Here is a 17,934-nt window from a genome sequence, read left to right as displayed (position 1 = left end):
GTATCAAAACAACATACGCTTAAAAGTTTTGGGCCAATATTAAAATTAATACAAAACCATTGCCCACACTATCAATAGGGCGTATCCGGATAACTAAAAATTTAAGGGAAACCATTAAACTTTGTCTGAACTTGGATGGCACAATGAAGCTAAAATTAAATATTGTGCCGCTGCTTGTTTAGATATGATACTTTCAGCAAGAGCTGTCAAATCGGTGGAAAATTTTTGATTTACTTCATCTTCTTGACGTTTTCTTTCAAAAACGGGCAAATTCATTTGAAAAATCATAATAGAAGTGGGAGAAAAAGTTTTTATTCTGAGGTGGTAATGTTGATCTTAATTCATTGTGCGAAAACTAACGTTTATTTAGAATGGTCATAAAACAAATAATTTTTTATTTCCCACTGTACGAAGACACTGATAGCACTTATAGCGAGAAACGGGTGTACTTATCTCCAATAGCTATTGTGATTGTGTGAAATACGCAGGAAACTTTATAAATACATTTCAGGAGCATTTACGCACCCATTTTGCTCCAGGCGGCGCGTTTGCTGTCACGTGCTGCTCAATTACATTACTATTACACTGGGGAATCTAGATGTATTTTATTTATAAAATTGTGCACTACACTTGGTTCAATACCATTTTTCAAATGCCCAACAATAAGAAATAAAGTATTCAAAATAACTGAAACTCAATCTGCTGACGCACTGATGAGTCGAAGACGAAACGTAAACTTAAGTAAAAATGGTTATGTGCACCTAGCATAAATTTGGGGGTAAAGGCAAACGTTTTCTCCTTCAAATTACCACAATCTGTACGGCCAGTAAGCCGAAACTTGTTTCGTTCGAGACGTCAGTTTAGACGTTACACTTCTTGTGTACAAAAAAAGTGTCTTGCAAATAGCATTAACTTTACGTCTGCTCAGCGGATTATGTTGATCCGGGGGTTTGCGTCAGCAGTTCAACATAATCTGCTGACGCACTGATGAGTCGAAGACGAAACGTAAACTTAAGTGAAACTCAATCGCTAAACACTCTAGTACTCGAGAAATCAACATTATACTGATTTCTATTTAAAAAAAATGTTGCTCCGAGAAATCCTAACCTTACCCAATGTCACACATTTCTGTAGATTTTCCAAGTTTATTCGTAGTTTACACTTAAAAGAGGAGTAGTAATCACTTTGAAATCGATTTTTCGAATTCTACTTCAAGTTTATTGCTGATATGGCTTTATATAAATATACATAAATACGAAATCCGGTGACCCGTTTGGTGTAATAATTTTCAACGAAATGAGCCATTCAGCGAAACATCTTTCGGCAAAATAGCATTCGACGAAATGACTCGGTGAAGTGATCAGCTTCCTTTCCTTCAACATTTTGGAATGTGGTATTACAATATCATCGTTGTTAGTTCAAACAAAGACAATATTATCAAGATAGCCAGCTTTCACATATTGAGAACAAGTCTTAAATGACACACCCCAGGTAAGTCCGCATCGAATGCCGTACGCGCAACTAGTTGAGAGACATGTCAAATTCGTGCCCGCCAAAATAGCAAATCTGCGCACCCATACAAATGATATAATATGTTTAATGTGATGCCGTGCTATGTATGACCCGTTATTCTTTGGTCACAATGCAATTCCTTTTATCTCTAGGTCCAGCTTGTATATATTTGTATATATATATATATATATATATATATATATATATATATATATATATATATATATATATATATATATATATATATATATATATATATATATATATATATATATATATATATATATATATATATATATATATATACATATATATATATATATATATATATATATATATATATATATATATATATATATATATATATATATATATATATATATATATATATATATATATATATATATATATATTGTACCATTTTTTTCTTTTCATTCTAAGTTAATGTCTGAGTAGAAATTAAACGGCAATCGCGTTCGTAATCCGTGTTTACACGTTTGAGTTCTGCTCAATAGCGAAAGTTAAAAGTAGGGTTTGGTTTATTTATTATATTTATTTATTTATTTATTCATTCATTTATTATTTATTTACATTTTTATTTACATTAATTAAAATATTTACATATTTACATTATTTGCATATATGTTAAGGGCGACAATTCATAATTTACACAGGAAGCAAAAGTAAACAAATCGAAAAAGGGCGAAACTCTTTTTATGTCGATTTATTCAGTGGATGTAGAAGGAAAGTGCTAATATTTGCATGCGTATTAAAGATAAACCAACAATTCATCGATAAATCAAGAATTGTTCTGATCAATGATCAATAATTTATAGATAAATTTTTTTGTAAGTAATTACAGTGGCAGCAGTCCCTTGTTTCAGTTCTTCACTGGACCCTTGATAAGATTTGCTTCTATGAGGTTCTATTTTGAATCAACACACAGGTGCCCACTTGGTCACTGTTTTTTGGCATTAAAAATGCCGTACTCTTCGCTATACGGGGCCGGGGGTCAATTAAAAGTTTCAAAAATAGTCGCGTAACCTTTTTGCGTCATAATTTTGAACGCTAATAACTCAGTCATTTGTTGATGGATTGATATAATTTAACAACCAATCGATTCGGAAACTTTTAACTTAAACATGTATGACAACGTCGTTTTAGCATATCAATAGCATACTGTTGAAAAAATGGTTAAAATCGACCTATGTTTTCATCCACCAATCCCAGCTGACCAAATTGACGCCATTTTCTTGTTCGACATAGGAGGCTTTGCGTCATGCATAAAAACACCGCATCATTCTGCGTAGTTCGAAGAGGAATCTTAACATATGCTGCAAATCATTTTTTGATTTCAGTTGATGCTTGACTGCGAATGAAACAAGTAGCTCGTCCAGTGAGGTGATAACTAGATTGTATACAGAGCTTAAAATTGTCACACATTCTCAATGAAAGAAACCATTTCAGCAGTCTCATTTTCAATGTTTTACTGTCTCATTCGCAAATGACCGACACCAGAACAAACGAAGAGAGACGAAGCATTTTAGTTTCTCATCGAAAAAATGAGAGAGCATAATTGCCAACGTCACTCTTCCCTCTATGACAAGACGAAACCAAACTAACGTCTTCAGTAGCAACAGCAGAATTGAAATTTTCATTCTTGCATCGGTGTATTGAAAATATGTGACGCTTGGATATAAAAAGTGACTAAAATATGGCAAATTGAAGTAATTACATCCCAGAACTTCTTTGGAAACCAAAACTACTATAAATTGGTTGAATATCGACACTGAATACTATAGGATTTTCACTGAAAACTGCAAATGACTGAAAGGGCAAATGAAAGAAAAAACACAATTTTGAAACTACTGTCCCGTTTATGTCATTGACTGGACATGGATTTCGTTCTCATAGTTTGCAAGCGAAACTGAGAGTGACAATAATTTCTTGTCATTTTCGTTTATTTTTCAGTCAATGAAAATGACTTTTATTAGCTCTGATTGTATATGCGTTCGCTCGTTGGATTGTCGCTTTTGCTAAATCTTCACTGTACGAGGCTTGGGTGTCTATTTAAAAAAATGCCAAAATAACCGCGTAACCTTTTTCTGTCATAATTTTGAACGCTTCGATCTCAGTCATTTGTTGATGAATTTATATAAATTAACTACCAATCGATTCGAAAAAATTTAACTTAAACCTTTGGAATAACGTCATTAAGGTATTTCAATTGCATACCATTGAAATATTTTGAATTGACCTATGTTTTCACGAGCCAATGACAGTAGTTTGCATACTGAAATCTTCATTAACATACGAACAACACGGTGGGGTGCAATTAAATTCAGTATAAAGTTGTGTTATGATGATAATCATAGATAATTCTTTTTCATTATATGTGGCTAAATACAAAGAACTATCTCTTAGCATAATCCCTCAGACCCCATTATTAAACCAAACAATAATCGTGCAACCTAATTGATTTAGTCGTATAAAGCATAATATTTTAGTCTAATCTTGTTTGCAAGAATCTTATAGACGGGATCTAGATTAGTGAATCAAAAATAATGCAATGCAAATCGTTATGCAGTATCGATTTGACAAGCTGTTGTCTCACCAGGAATAAAACGCTTCAAAAGATTAGGAACTTAGTACAAATAAGTTGCACAGACTCACATATATAGAATTATCAGATGCAATAAAATACAGTATTAGAATAAACTCAAGACAAGGTGATCTGCGATTTTACATGTATTATTTAAATCCTTACTAAACTCGAATTACCGCCAGTTTCAGTTGAATTATCATTTACATCAAAACAACAATTGTCTTATCACTACATGCGTTGTAACAATGACAAATTCGTTCATGTATTAATAAGATCAAGTTACAATATGAACATAATTAAGGAATTTGGTTGCGTATGCATTGGATCCTTAATATGCAAAAGTGAAAATCAATTACAGTAACAAAATATGTTCTACCACAGTCCACATATTTTCTTCCTTGTATTGCTGCCATTCTATTTTCAGAAACTTTCCGAAGATTATCGACGCTTTTTAACGAAAGATCATTAAAATTACATTATTACTAAGCTTATTGGTTGACGGTTAGTCAAATTTTTCACATTCACAAATTTCGATCAAAATATTTAAAATCTTCTCTAATTGCTGTTTATAAAATGATTAAGTTTGTACATTTCATTTGTCCAGATTTATATCTTGAGGTTGTTCGTATCCAAAATTGATCTTTTAAGTAACTTTGAAATCATCATAATTGACTTTCATTTAAAGGATATTTTCCAAACATTTTCAATTGTAAAAATTTGTTGAAGGCATCAAAATTTGTGAAGCACTACCGCAAAAAAAGTAGTTCGAAAATTGTTCAATACTGTTGTTATAGCGACGCGAAAACTTGAAGCGAATGCTCCTAATTTCATGTTACTTTTGAAGTCAATCTATTAAACAGAGACTACAGATGTCACTCAAAATAATATTTTCCGTATATGACATGACTAATGGAGCTGAGATAGATGTCACCCTAATTTTATCTCTACTATTGGTCGATCGTTAGCCCTGAGCTGAAACGGTAGCCTTTATTACCGTTCTTGCATACACTTCCTCTTACATTTCACACACAGATCATCTCACCCATTAGGTCTCACATGAAAACGACCCAATCTCACAAAAAGAACTGGATGAACATCGTTTGATAGCTATCAGTGGTTTGCTCATTTGTTTAGTCTGTATTATTCTATTCTATTCTACAATATTTTATCTCATTCCACAGTATTCCATGGTACACAAACCACCAATAAACGTCAAAGATGGACTGCATTTACCGTTCGTTTGATTTTTTAAATATCGTTTATTCATACCCGGCTTTAACTAAGTTGCGGTCGTTCGCCGGGTTCATTCGTTTGATGTCATCGTGTGAAACCCAATTGGGATACGTTCACTCCATTTAATTTCCACTTCACTCTGGTAATAAGAACCGGTAGTATGGAAATGAAACATAAAACAGAGCTCAGTTAAGTCCTACCGGCCTCTCCAAACCCCGGATGTTTGGAGCGTAGTGCAATCAACATCTTATTCAAGTCGTTCCGTATTTCATTCATTAAATACAATAATGTAGCTAAATGGTGTTACACATATCTATATTAAATGGTATCTGATGATGTTTGCAATACCGCCTAGTCCACCAACCATGGGAGGAATCATTTCTAGATACGATTTGAAACCAAAATCGAAACATTCATCGATGTTTTTCTCCATTTGCTGTCAATGCTCGATTCGACGAAAACAGCTTCTTTCAAAAACCGCTGAAATAGTGAAGTGAAATTTTTCCAAAGACCAAGAATGTAAACGACCCTGAACTGGTGGTTTGCGGTAAAAAAAGTTGCCACCAGTAGTGAAGAACGAAAACGATACGTAACATATGACGTAGCTGAACTGATTTCTCTCTAAGCTGACATCTGTCACCCGACAGTGTCATTTTTAAACTAGCATTGCGTTGTATAAATTGGATTTAGCTAGTTTTTTCAGTGTACTAATCTAAGGGCTTACTCAAAATTAGATCGTAAACATCTTTAGCGTGTTGCAGCCGTTTATTATTTGATTGGTTGTCAAAATCAAACGAATCTAAAAATATTTCTTTGTGTTCGTCACTTTCTCATTCTCCACATAACGACGGATTCCGTTACTTGTTGAGCTGTCAGTTGAGTTTTATTGTTTCATAGAAAATGGTGCATCGAAGTGACGGTCATCAAATTTGCACCAAAATCATTCGTTTTTTTCGATTCTAAGTTGTTTCCCAACTCCTGTAGTCTATCAGATTGTTCTGTCGGTGTGTTCCGGTGTGCGCTTGTCGTGATCGCAACCGAAGGTGCCTGGTTTTGTGCAAAAAAAGTTCACATTTTCGTGTTCTTGATATTTTCTCTGTGGTGCTGTATTACCAGCAAGAGGATTACTTCGAAGCAGGAAGCAACGGTCAGCGAGACCCGTCTCTAGATACATCTAGATCAGAGTGTATGTGTTGGAATTATTCGTTCTCTTTGCCTGCCATATGAATAGGTAAGTGTATGACACAGAGGGAAGGGTTCTATTCGTCTCGTCATGTTTTGCGATCGCATCGGTGTGTGAAGAGGGTACATGTGCCTACAACTGGGAAAGACTTCGTCATCATCGCGTCGGAAAACAATGGTCTGATCAGACTGTGTAATTAAAACTAATACCAGCGGTGAAAACGAACTCATCTTACAGATAGTCTAGTCAACTCAAACTGGGTTGTCTTGGTTAAGTTGATTGAATCCGAGTATTTTGACTCTCATGTTTGGTTTTAAAATGTACTTTCAGTATTTTTCTGTCACAGTAAAGGTGTACGAATGCAACGACCGGAACATTGAGCCTAGCAAAGTCTCATGGTTACCCCGCTGTTGAGATTTCTCAAGGCTTTTATTAATTTCGTTTATTTGGTTATTGTAGTCTTTTAGGATTAAGTTTGTACTACTTTCAAGCTTGTTTGAAACAGGCGATCTTCAAATATGCCCAGAATGGTAGTCAAGTATTCAATTTTACGAATAATGTTTGGAAGACTTGGTTAGCAAGATATTGCTTGCTACTTGCTACTAAGTGATAAAGCAGGATATAACGAAACAGCAAATTGAGATCGTGTGACGCTGATATTGCATCCTATTCAATGTCGTTTTGCAGTCATTGATTCCTGACAGTCTTCTGTACACCGTAGCTACTGTACTGATTGTAAACAGGTTTTGCCACTTTTGAAGTGTGGTATCGTAACAATAGTGATAAACTGATATTTCTATCGTAGATATCAAATTGGTAGTATGTTTAGCAGCCGTAGGACAGATTTTGATCGAATGAAAATTCGAGCATGTTTATACAGGGTGATTTTTTAAGAGCTTGAGAACTTTTTTAAACAATGAAACGCATAAAATTTGCAAAATCTCATCGGTTCTTTATTTTAAACGTTAGATTGGTACATGACATTTACTTTTTGAAGATAATTTCATTTAAATGTTGACCGCGGCTGCGTCTTAGGTGGTTTGTGGTGTTTTGTTCAGCGATGAGGCTCATTTCTGGTTGAATGGCTACGTAAATAAGCAAAATTGCCGCATTTGGAGTGAAGAGCAACCAGAAGCCGTTCAAGAACTGCCCATGCATCCCGAAAAATGCACTGTTTGGTGTGGTTTGTACGCTGGTGGAATCATTGGACCGTATTTTTTCAAAGATGCTGTTGGACGCAACGTTACAGTGAATGGCGATCGCTATCGTTCGATGCTAACAAACTTTTTGTTGCCAAAAATGGAAGAACTGAACTTGGTTGACATGTGGTTTCAACAAGATGGCGCTACATGCCACACAGCTCGCGATTCTATGGCCATTTTGAGGGAAAACTTCGGAGAACAATTCATCTCAAGAAATGGACCGGTAAGTTGGCCACCAAGATCATGCGATTTGACGCCTTTAGACTATTTTTTGTGGGGCTACGTCAAGTCTAAAGTCTACAGAAATAAGCCAGTAACTATTCCAGCTTTGGAAGACAACATTTCCGAAGAAATTCGGGCTATTCCGGCCGAAATGCTCGAAAAAGTTGCCCAAAATTGGACTTTCCGAATGGACCACCTAAGACGCAGCCGCGGTCAACATTTAAATGAAATTATCTTCAAAAAGTAAATGTCATGTACCAATCTAACGTTTAAAATAAAGAACCGATGAGATTTTGCAAATTTTATGCGTTTTATTGTTTAAAAAAGTTCTCAAGCTCTTAAAAAATCACCCTGTAGATTGTTATTCATTATCAAGTAGCTGTTTTTCCTAGCCAATAACATTTTTTTTCTTCTGATAAGCTTCTGTGTTCTCGAATATGTTCGACAATTGATGAAATACTTCGTATTGAATACTTGTTATTCCAAAGATAAAGGTTTTATATTTTTAGCCATTCCGCTGTTATACTTGACACAGTCTTGTAAAAGTTAGTTATCTGAGGCATTCAACCCCAGTGAGCATTTTTGGTATTGCTATAATCGCTCTCCCGACGCACCCGCACACGGCAACTCGCCATTACTGGGGTATTGAAGCACGCCAGCTATTATCGAAATCGAAAACTTGACGTGAGAAAAATTCCTTCGATGCAATACAATGTATGGAATTTACGAGTTCCCATTGTTTTATGCCGTTGGTGTAATAAGTCGTCTGACCCATAACTGTTTAGTGTTGGCTCTCGTGTGTATGTTTCGAACACCCCCCCGACGCATCCGTGCGTGATGACGTCGAACGGCGGCAACTAACGCATCGCTGAACTTTTTGGACCAATATTTCGTTGCGTTTCGACGGGTGCTGTCAGATAATGCAAGGAAATAAAGAAAAGAATTATATTTATTGGAGAAGCTTATAATCAATTAACATTGTACTTGAAAATAGATTTCACAAAAAAGTATGAATTACTTTAAAGAAGCAAATATATTAATCTTCCACATAAAACAAACGCATTCCAATGAGTTCAATACTGTCTTGCCTGAGTTTTTTTTTCAGCTTTCTTGTACAATTTGTTCACTATGCACTCGTAAACAGAAACAGCTCACGCATTTAACGTTTTGCTGCATTTAATCGGACTAATACTTGAGCTTGAAATATGATTAGAGGTGTGATAAACTGCGTTTTGTTCCATTTCAATGATTTTTGCCTATACATTATTAAAGTTTAGTATAGGGCTGACTGCTGGAATCGATCGTTTAAGTGTAGCAAACTTATGTTGAAGCAGTCTTCCCGCTTCAATTTTTAGTCTTTTTCTTCCCCAAAGTTCATCACTTCGACCCGAAATCCTACAATGTAACAATTGATTAAATTAACGCAATGTGTTTTAAAAAACATACTATTATAAACCGTCTTTTTCAAGGTTACCTGAAAACCTAACGAGTCTTTTTTATCTTTTTCGATACAAAGAATGAAGCATTGATGAAAAAAAAAACAAATTTTAGTCGGAGTACCGGAGACTCCTAATGTTGAATGTCTTTCCACTTAGCCCGACAATATCAGAAAATGTCTGTGAAAAATGTAAAAAATTTCTGGAAAATGGCTAAACCCATTTCAAAAAGTTTAAACTCGTTTGAAAGCTACTATTGAGTTGTGGATCCAGTTCAAATATCAAGTGACTGTTACTTCTGGTTCCAGAGATATAATGGTATAAGTGACGTAACCGACAAATCACTTTTTCTCTGCACATTTTCTCCAGATAGTGACCTATGATCTAAATCAAATGAATTTGTGTCATAAATCAACAAAATTCGTGTCAAAAATTAGTAAAAAATGTTGTAGTGAGACGAGAGGAAATCATTATCACTAGATAGATTAAGAAAAAAATTTTAAGATTAGAATTGAATCAGCATCTTTTCAAGTCCAACTATCTGTTACAATATACAATGCGAAGCAGTATAAATGATTCGAAAACATTCGATTGTTAACATATAATTTGACATTCAATGAAATTTCCATGCAATGACCGCCTGTGATGAAACTGAAGACTGTCCCAGAAAGTATGTACGCACTTTGATTTCGCTGTAAATAATTCACAAGGGTTAGATATTCAAATTTTATTTTATATACTGATAATATTAGACTACAACAACGGAATATTATTCTCAACATTTGCCACTTAGTCATTGTAGACTAGCTGGCGCACTTTCTTGCGAACGTTCCTCTTTGAATTCCGTACAGACTTCTTGGCGACAAGTTTTGACACTTTTTCCAATCTTTTTCAAACTGTTGAATGGTGTCGGCTGCCGAGACATGTTTTCTAAGATGTGCCTTCGTTAATGCCCAAAATTCCTCAATTGGTCGAAGTTGTGGGCAATTTGCTGGGAAAACAGTACAAAACAAAAAGAAATAAATCGATCTGCATACACGGAAGAATGCTGAACAATCTGCAGGTGCCAAAATGCACATTTAATAAAACGTTCAATCTCCGAGAGGATTTAGAGATTTTACAAAAGCGACACCATTCTGCATTCCTGAAAGAATGCATAACGACTCGGAATATGTATGAACAGAAGTAAATTCAGCACCCCATAAGGGTTGCCAAACAACCTACTAAAACCTTTTAGGGTAGACACAGAAGGGATCCATTCACTCCAGGAAGAACGATGTACTCCTCTGACTATTGCTTCTCGCCATATTGGGTGAGAAACGATAGAATATCCTTCAATTTCAGCTCACCATACACATCATGTATGTAGAACCAAAAACCCGGTCAATGCGGGACAGTTACATATCAGATGATATGAAGTACCGTAATCATATTCACACAAATCACACGAACAGTACTCAGCACGTTGAATAGTAGCCATGTAATGGTTGAGCCAGTTGAGAACCGTTACCGACACTACACGGCTATCTAGGTTGCTCAGACGGAGAAGTTGTCATTGAGGATCAATTTCCATTGGTGGCCGAGCAACCGGTTAAATCTTTAATACTTTGTCCAGCTTTGGTGTTACAATCCTTTGTTGTGGAACTTGACCATCCTACTCCGGTGCTCACTCCTATCATTTTCGTCAACTGACTCAGTGAAAAGTTGGGAACAATTTGTGTGCACTTTTTCAGAGAAATATTTTGCATTTTGGTAAAAAATATATGAACCGGTACTCACAGGTTTAGATATTGAAATTTGAACTTACAATCTACTTATTTAGGACATTTTCACAAAATACTGTTTGTTTGACAACTGTACAAATTTTGTTCTCGTTCTACTTCCTTATACCACCCCAAATGCGCATGTTTCCTTAATCAAACATGTGATCGCGGTTATTACATTCATATGCAATAAACTGCTATGGCTATCCGATGTACTCCATTCCACGTCGAATTATAAGTTTGTTTTGATTTATTAACCGAATTGTTTCCATATTGGAATCTGACAACAAATAAATGCATTTTACGATCGGATTTACTTTGTCCCGCTTCGGCTTTCGTAGGATTGGGTCATAATGATTGCGATCGTTCCTGTGAAATTCCGCATCGAATGCGTGCCGCGCGAAACCGGCACCGCATCGGGTGTTATGCGTAACAGCGCGATAAAATAACATAACTGATTCGATAACAGCGGCTCTGCCCTACATGTGCCCCCTTTTTTTCCTTGTGCTTCAACGACGGTCACCGAGACCGAGACAAGCTGGGGTGCTTAGAAGTAGAGAGACGGCTATGATTCAATTGAAAACTGGCGCATCACTCAAAGTCAGCCGGAAGATTCGTTATTATCGCAATCAATGTAATGAAAACATTCATGAAATATTTCAACGAATTTGTTCAGTTCAACTAGGAGTAAGTTCTGGTCGATGTGTGGTAATCCTACTTATTTTATCAAACGAAAACACTAGTTCAATCATCCAATTATCGTAGAAAAATATTGCTTTGTTAGGCAAGAATAAATTTTGCAGATACAAATAAAACCCATAATTTTTTGAATTGTTGTTCAATGTAATTTTTTATGTTGGTTAAAGTACCCACAATACTTCTTGCTCGCTACGGCGTCGATCATCTTCGGAATGGGGCATTGTCGGGCCTCGTTACCCCACTTTTGCTTTCATTGGCAACGGGTGATTCGATGGTGGCCGGATTTACCGGCAGGTTGATCTTAATAGTGCAAGTGAAATTGAAAGAAAAAAAAACAGTACAAGATCAAAACAACAAGTCAACATTGTGAGCTCTTGCTACAAGTGGGATCTTGGGCGCGAATCTCACTTGATGAGAAGGATCGTTTGTATTTTACAGCATGCTCTGCTACACTCATAATTTTCAATGCGCGTTCGCTGAGCGAATAATCGGATGGACGAATAATACTGTTTGCATTGATTTACTTATTTTAGATTTAATGTATATAATTGAAAAGCTCTGCAGTTATATGATTTTATTGCGTTTTTTCCATAATTACGTTTATTTCTTAAGGCAATTTACATAAGTTTTTCTTCGCCGAGCATCACTTTTACATAAAATTTTTATCCTAATATGATACTAATATATTCAAAACGGTTTGAGTTTAATAAAACATATTCCTCTTATTTTTAAATATCATATTATTTGAAGGAGGAATTTAATAGTTGCCCTGGGCGTTAGCACAACCTTGAGACAGATGCTGTCACGGTCCCAGGGCTTGTCTGTATCCTTACTCAATGGAGAAGGATGCACACTAATGGTGCCATGGGTAATGTCTGACAAGAAGAGGCAACAATACACAAAATGGGAGCAGTAAAATGGATATGTTCATCTTTCTGAGTGTGCCAAACTTGTCAGGCATTGTCCATGCTACAACAAATACTTCACTTTGATCTAAGGAAGAGAAGCGATCTACTAATCAAATTTGATCTCTTTTGCAGTACGCAGTTGGTTATATGATCACCGAATCGTGTACTCTTTGTTACCTCTTGGAACCGCAAATGGAGCGGATAACAGCACCCGAAACATCCACACATAGTACTTTAGTTACTTGTTGAAAGTAGCTTTCTCTTAGATTACATTGTAGTATGCTTGGTGCTTCCTCAGACATTCGACACTTTTACTTAGATCCAAACTAATGATTCACTTACTAATCAATCATCACTCATATTCTACTATGCAAAACATATATTTATTTCCTCTTCCAAGATTATAGATTAAGTACACCATCAAGCCATATTTAGTAAGTATAATTTCTATTGAATATCTTTTTTAAATATTTCAACAACGAATTTACGCATGGTGAAAGGATCAATGCACAATTCCTGGCCGCCAGTGTTCAATTGGTCAACATAGACTAGTTCGTGTGACTAGGAATTGATATTGTATATCCTGGATCCATAAATGGGCCCGGTTTAGAATATGCGCTATTCAGCTGCCCGACCGGTAAACCCAGAAAAAAAAATATTGTTATAGTAATTATTAATATTTCTTTATTCTTGATAAATTATCAGCTTGAGATATTAACAGGTTTCTCCGGCATAGTCAAAAAAGCGATGCAATGGGGAGAAGGAAATGTAACGTAACTTCGACAAAGATAGAAACAATCAGAACAGATTAGAATGGATAGTGTTAGTAAACCAAACATATCTACATCTATTTAGGAACTTTAAAGTAATAATCGTTTGTACCGCTTCAGACATAAAAGACTATATAGGAAAGCAGGGCCAAGGCCGAAGCGGATACAAAGCGAAATTTTCCAAAGTCTCATCGACGAGGACATTTAAGACACAGAAGCAGTTGGTAGGATGACAAAATACTAATACGATACAGACGCACGACTCAATGATTGACTGGTTACTGGCACACACTTCCTGCCCAAGTGACAAACTCTCTGGTGAACTTGTAATAGAAGATATTCGTATCTTTCGTTGCAAATTGATAACCGTAAAGGAATCTGTCGCTTGGGTTACATGCTGGAGGGAACCTATCAATGATAGGCCGGTTTCCTTTTTCATTACTAGTGTTCATTTGGGCACCATAGCCTAGTTCGTCCGATATGGAAAGTGTGGATCGTTGTAACCACCCCCCTCGACCAGAGTAGCCCATAAAGGGAAAAAAAGGAGGAATTTAATAATTGAGATCTGACATCACGATACTCCACGCATGTCCAAACGACATGATCAATATCGCGATAACTCTCGCCACAAGCACAATGATTAGTCTCGGAAATTCAAATTCGAAAGAGATGTGCATCTAACGTGTAGTGATTGGACATGAGTCTGGACATCACACGAATGACACTCTACTCACATCCAGTCCCCTGAACTATGCCTTTTTCGATATTTCAGCAATAATTGAGTGCATCCACCGACCCAGATCATCTTTATCGCAAGAAGTTTGCCAGCTGGCAAGTGTTCTTTGGCGAGACGCGCTATAGAATTCGTTGAAAGCAATCGGTCGCTCATAAATTTCACCCTCAATAGCACCACGTTTGGCTAAAATATCGGCTCTTTCATCGCCTGGAATGGAGCAATGAGTCGGAACCCAAACTATTGTGATTAGATAATTATTGTTCAATATGTCGTTCAGGCACTGTTTTATTTTGCCCAAGAAAAACTGTTCAGTTTTGCCAGTAGCGTTTGAGCGAATGGCTTCAATTGCACTCAGACTATCTGTAAAGAGAAAATAATGGTTTGGAGATAATGTGACGATTACACTCAAACTATAATGAACTGCTGCTAACTCTGCTATATAAACAGATGCAGGTTCTTGAAGCCTAAATGAAGCCGAAACATTTTTGTTCAGGCGGTAGGTCGGAATTACCGATTTCGTTGAGCAAAGATACAACAGGTGTTTTGCTGTACTGTAGCTATTACTGTAATTTATTTCAGTATAAATCTCCTATTCTATATATAATTTCGTGGTACTTACGAATCGGTTTGAAAATTCAATTCAGAGAAATCTATCCGTACTCCTACCAACTGAACTGTTTGATCTGAGTAAATTAGTTTAGGTTAGGTTAAATTTTATCAATAGTGTTTTTAATTAGATAACTCACTGCATAAATCTATCGAATTCCCAGTTTACTAGGAACAACAAATTACTGTAATTTTAACTGAACTGTTCAGATATAATGGATAAGTTTGAGACTGCTTCTTTTCCACACGTGAACTGCTTGTAAAGTGAAAGATGACCTCGCGTTTTTCACGGCTTATCTGTTACATCATTTCCTGCTGTCATCATGGCATCGCTGATATTCTGACAGCTGACTACTGTTGAGCTAAGAGTGCTGCCAGCATCAACAATTATTGTTGAAAATACCAAACCCAGTAGCCTCATCAAATTGTGATCCGTCCGTGTAAAACATTTTCTCAGAGCCAATATGCCTGAACTTACTTGAAAATATTTTTGGGATTTCCATCGAGCGTAGGTGTTCCGGTATTCAAAGCACTTCGCGCTGCATGGATGTGTCGAAAAATAACGTTGAGTCAGGAACATTTAGGAGGCTGACACGGATAGGAATATATCTTGAAGGGTCGATTTCTTGTGACATATGGTTAAAATATACTGTCATAAATCTTGTTTGAGATTGAAGCTCGACTAGTTTTTCGAAGTTACTAATTACCAGGGAATTCAGTACCTCATATCTTATTAGCAGTCGCGATGAAAGCTCCAAAAAACGATCTTTCAAGGAAAAAAATCCCGCCAGAACTTCGAGACTCATTGTATGTATCGAATGCATGCAGCCTAAGGCAATTCGCCAAAAAACGATACTGAATTCGCTCAAGTTTGATAATATGAGAGTTTGCAGCGGAACGAAAACAAACGCATCCATATTCCATCACTGAAAGTATCGTTGTCTGATACAATTTTATTAGATCTTCCGGATGAGCACCCCACCAAGATCCTGTTATTGTTGGAAGAAAATTTACTCTTTGTTGGCATTTTGTTATCAGATACCTAATGTGTCCTCCCCACGTGCATGTCAAAACTTGTTGGATCATTCTTCCCATCATATGAAACTGAAGCTGCGCGGGATCATGCTTTCTTGAAAAGACAACCAGCTCTATTTTCTCCGCAGAGAATTCGATACCCAGATGAACAGCCCAAACGGACAAGTTATCTAAGGTATCTTGCAATGCACTATGGTCCGAAACGGGAAATTAGCGTGACAAAATAATTATCACTATTAAATATTAGTTTTTTGTAGTTGGTGTATTCACAAAAGTTGTTTGTAATCAAATGGCGCTCCTTTTGATGAAAAAAGTTACTAGGGTGGTCCTTATTTAGATTGAAATCTGAAATCTAACTTTCTTAATTGTACTCAAAAATGATTTTATTGTATAATCAAGTTGTAGGAAATTTTATTGCAAGCAACTTTGCTGAGAAAAGTACCTCTCTAGCTCTTCATTTGATCGAGTTAGATCAATTTTCCCGTGTAAAAGTAGGGTGGCTCTCAAAAAATTACTTTTTTTGTTCTAACTTTTTTGTGAAACGTTTCACCGAAAAGTTGTCTTTAGAAGAGTTGTTGAACTAATCATTGCGCACAATTTTGCTCAACCAAGTTTTTTTCAAATGAGCTATCAGTGAAAAGTTATGATTCAAATATCAATATTCATTAGATGCCAGATCGATAAAAATGTATCCTATACGGTTCCTGAAAGGTCATAATATAAGTAAAAATTTTAGAGAAAATTGGAAGGGTGTTATTTTTTTAAATTATTTAAATTAGTTTTAAAAATACCTTCAAAAAACTCAAAAACATTGCATAACTCTTAAACGCCTTAATGTATCAACATACTTTCTTCAGCAAAATAATAGTATCAAATTAGTTCTACAAATGTTCCATACATTGTCCTTTCGAGAAATGAGACACACAAAAACTACAGACACAATTTGAAAAAAAAAAATGTTATCACATTATTTTTCCACATAATTGTGAAAGATCACAAAAACACTCATTTTTCAGAGCAATTTTTGATAAGACTCGGAAAATCCTCCGAATTTTCCAGCCATTTTCACCCTGTAGGTAGATAAAAATATTTCAAAGGTCTGTATGTTTTTGGTTTTGGCAAATTTTTCAAAATTTCCATCGAAAATTTCCTAAAACCACCCGCGCGCATGGTACTTGGACGATGGCCTTAAATTAAGAAAGTTAGATTTCAGATTTCAATCTAAATAAAAACCACCCTAGTAACTTTTTTCATCAAAAGGACCGCCATTTGAGTACAAACAACTTTTGTGAAGACACCAACTACAAAAAACTAATATTTAATAGTGATAATATTTTTGTCACGCTAATTTCCCGTTTCGGACCACTGTGCAATGGTTTTTGCAGATCAATAGCATTGGGTCCAGTAACTGAAACCACGTCATCACCTGTCAATTGTCTTAGTGTACATGGGGATACTAGACAGCTGTCAATGTCATTCACGTAAAAATTATAGAGGAGCGGAATGAGGCATGAGTCTTGCGGGAGACCCATGTAGCCAATTCTGAATGTTGCAAAATCGCCATATGAATAATACATGCATTTCTCTGACAAAAGGTTGTGCAAACAATTAATTACAATCGCTGGAAGTCCATGTTGATGGAGCTTGTCTGAAAGAACATAAATGCTCCTTTAATGTCTAAAAATACAGATGCCATTTGTTGTTTTTGAGCGAAGCCAATTTGGATGTCAGGCGAAAGTAATGCAAGGTAATCATTCGTCCTTTTATTTTTACGGAAGCCAAACTAAGTATCTGACAACAAACCGTTCGTTTGTTTTGTTTGTTCGTTTATTTCAAGAATAATTGTTTCGAACAATTTTCTGATACACGACAACATAGCAATGGGTCTATATGAGTTGTGATTGGAAGCTGGTTATAGTTTGAATGGCGATAACTTTTATTTGCCTACAGTCAGGTGGAAAAATATTTTGCTCGAGAAACTTGTTGAACAATTCCAACAAACGTCTTTTTGCAAGGTCGGGCAG

The 17,934-nt window shown here is 35.9% G+C and overlaps 1 protein-coding gene across 1 annotated transcript in view; it reads left to right on the top strand.

Moving 5' to 3' along the window:
• The first annotated feature begins 6,236 nt into the window (after positions 1 to 6,236).
• LOC131427874 (uncharacterized) overlaps positions 6,237 to 17,934 on the top strand; it is a 45,952-nt gene continuing 34,254 nt past the window's right edge. The window contains exon 1 of the mRNA XM_058591435.1: positions 6,237 to 6,581. Within this exon, the coding sequence (XP_058447418.1) occupies positions 6,574 to 6,581 (8 nt within the window). The 5' untranslated portion in view covers positions 6,237 to 6,573. The remainder of the gene's footprint in view (positions 6,582 to 17,934) is intronic.

This window comes from Malaya genurostris, chromosome 2 (genome assembly GCF_030247185.1).
Source record: "Malaya genurostris strain Urasoe2022 chromosome 2, Malgen_1.1, whole genome shotgun sequence".
Classification (NCBI taxonomy): Eukaryota; Metazoa; Arthropoda; class Insecta; order Diptera; family Culicidae; genus Malaya; species Malaya genurostris.
This window is presented reverse-complemented; position numbering and strand designations above follow the sequence as displayed.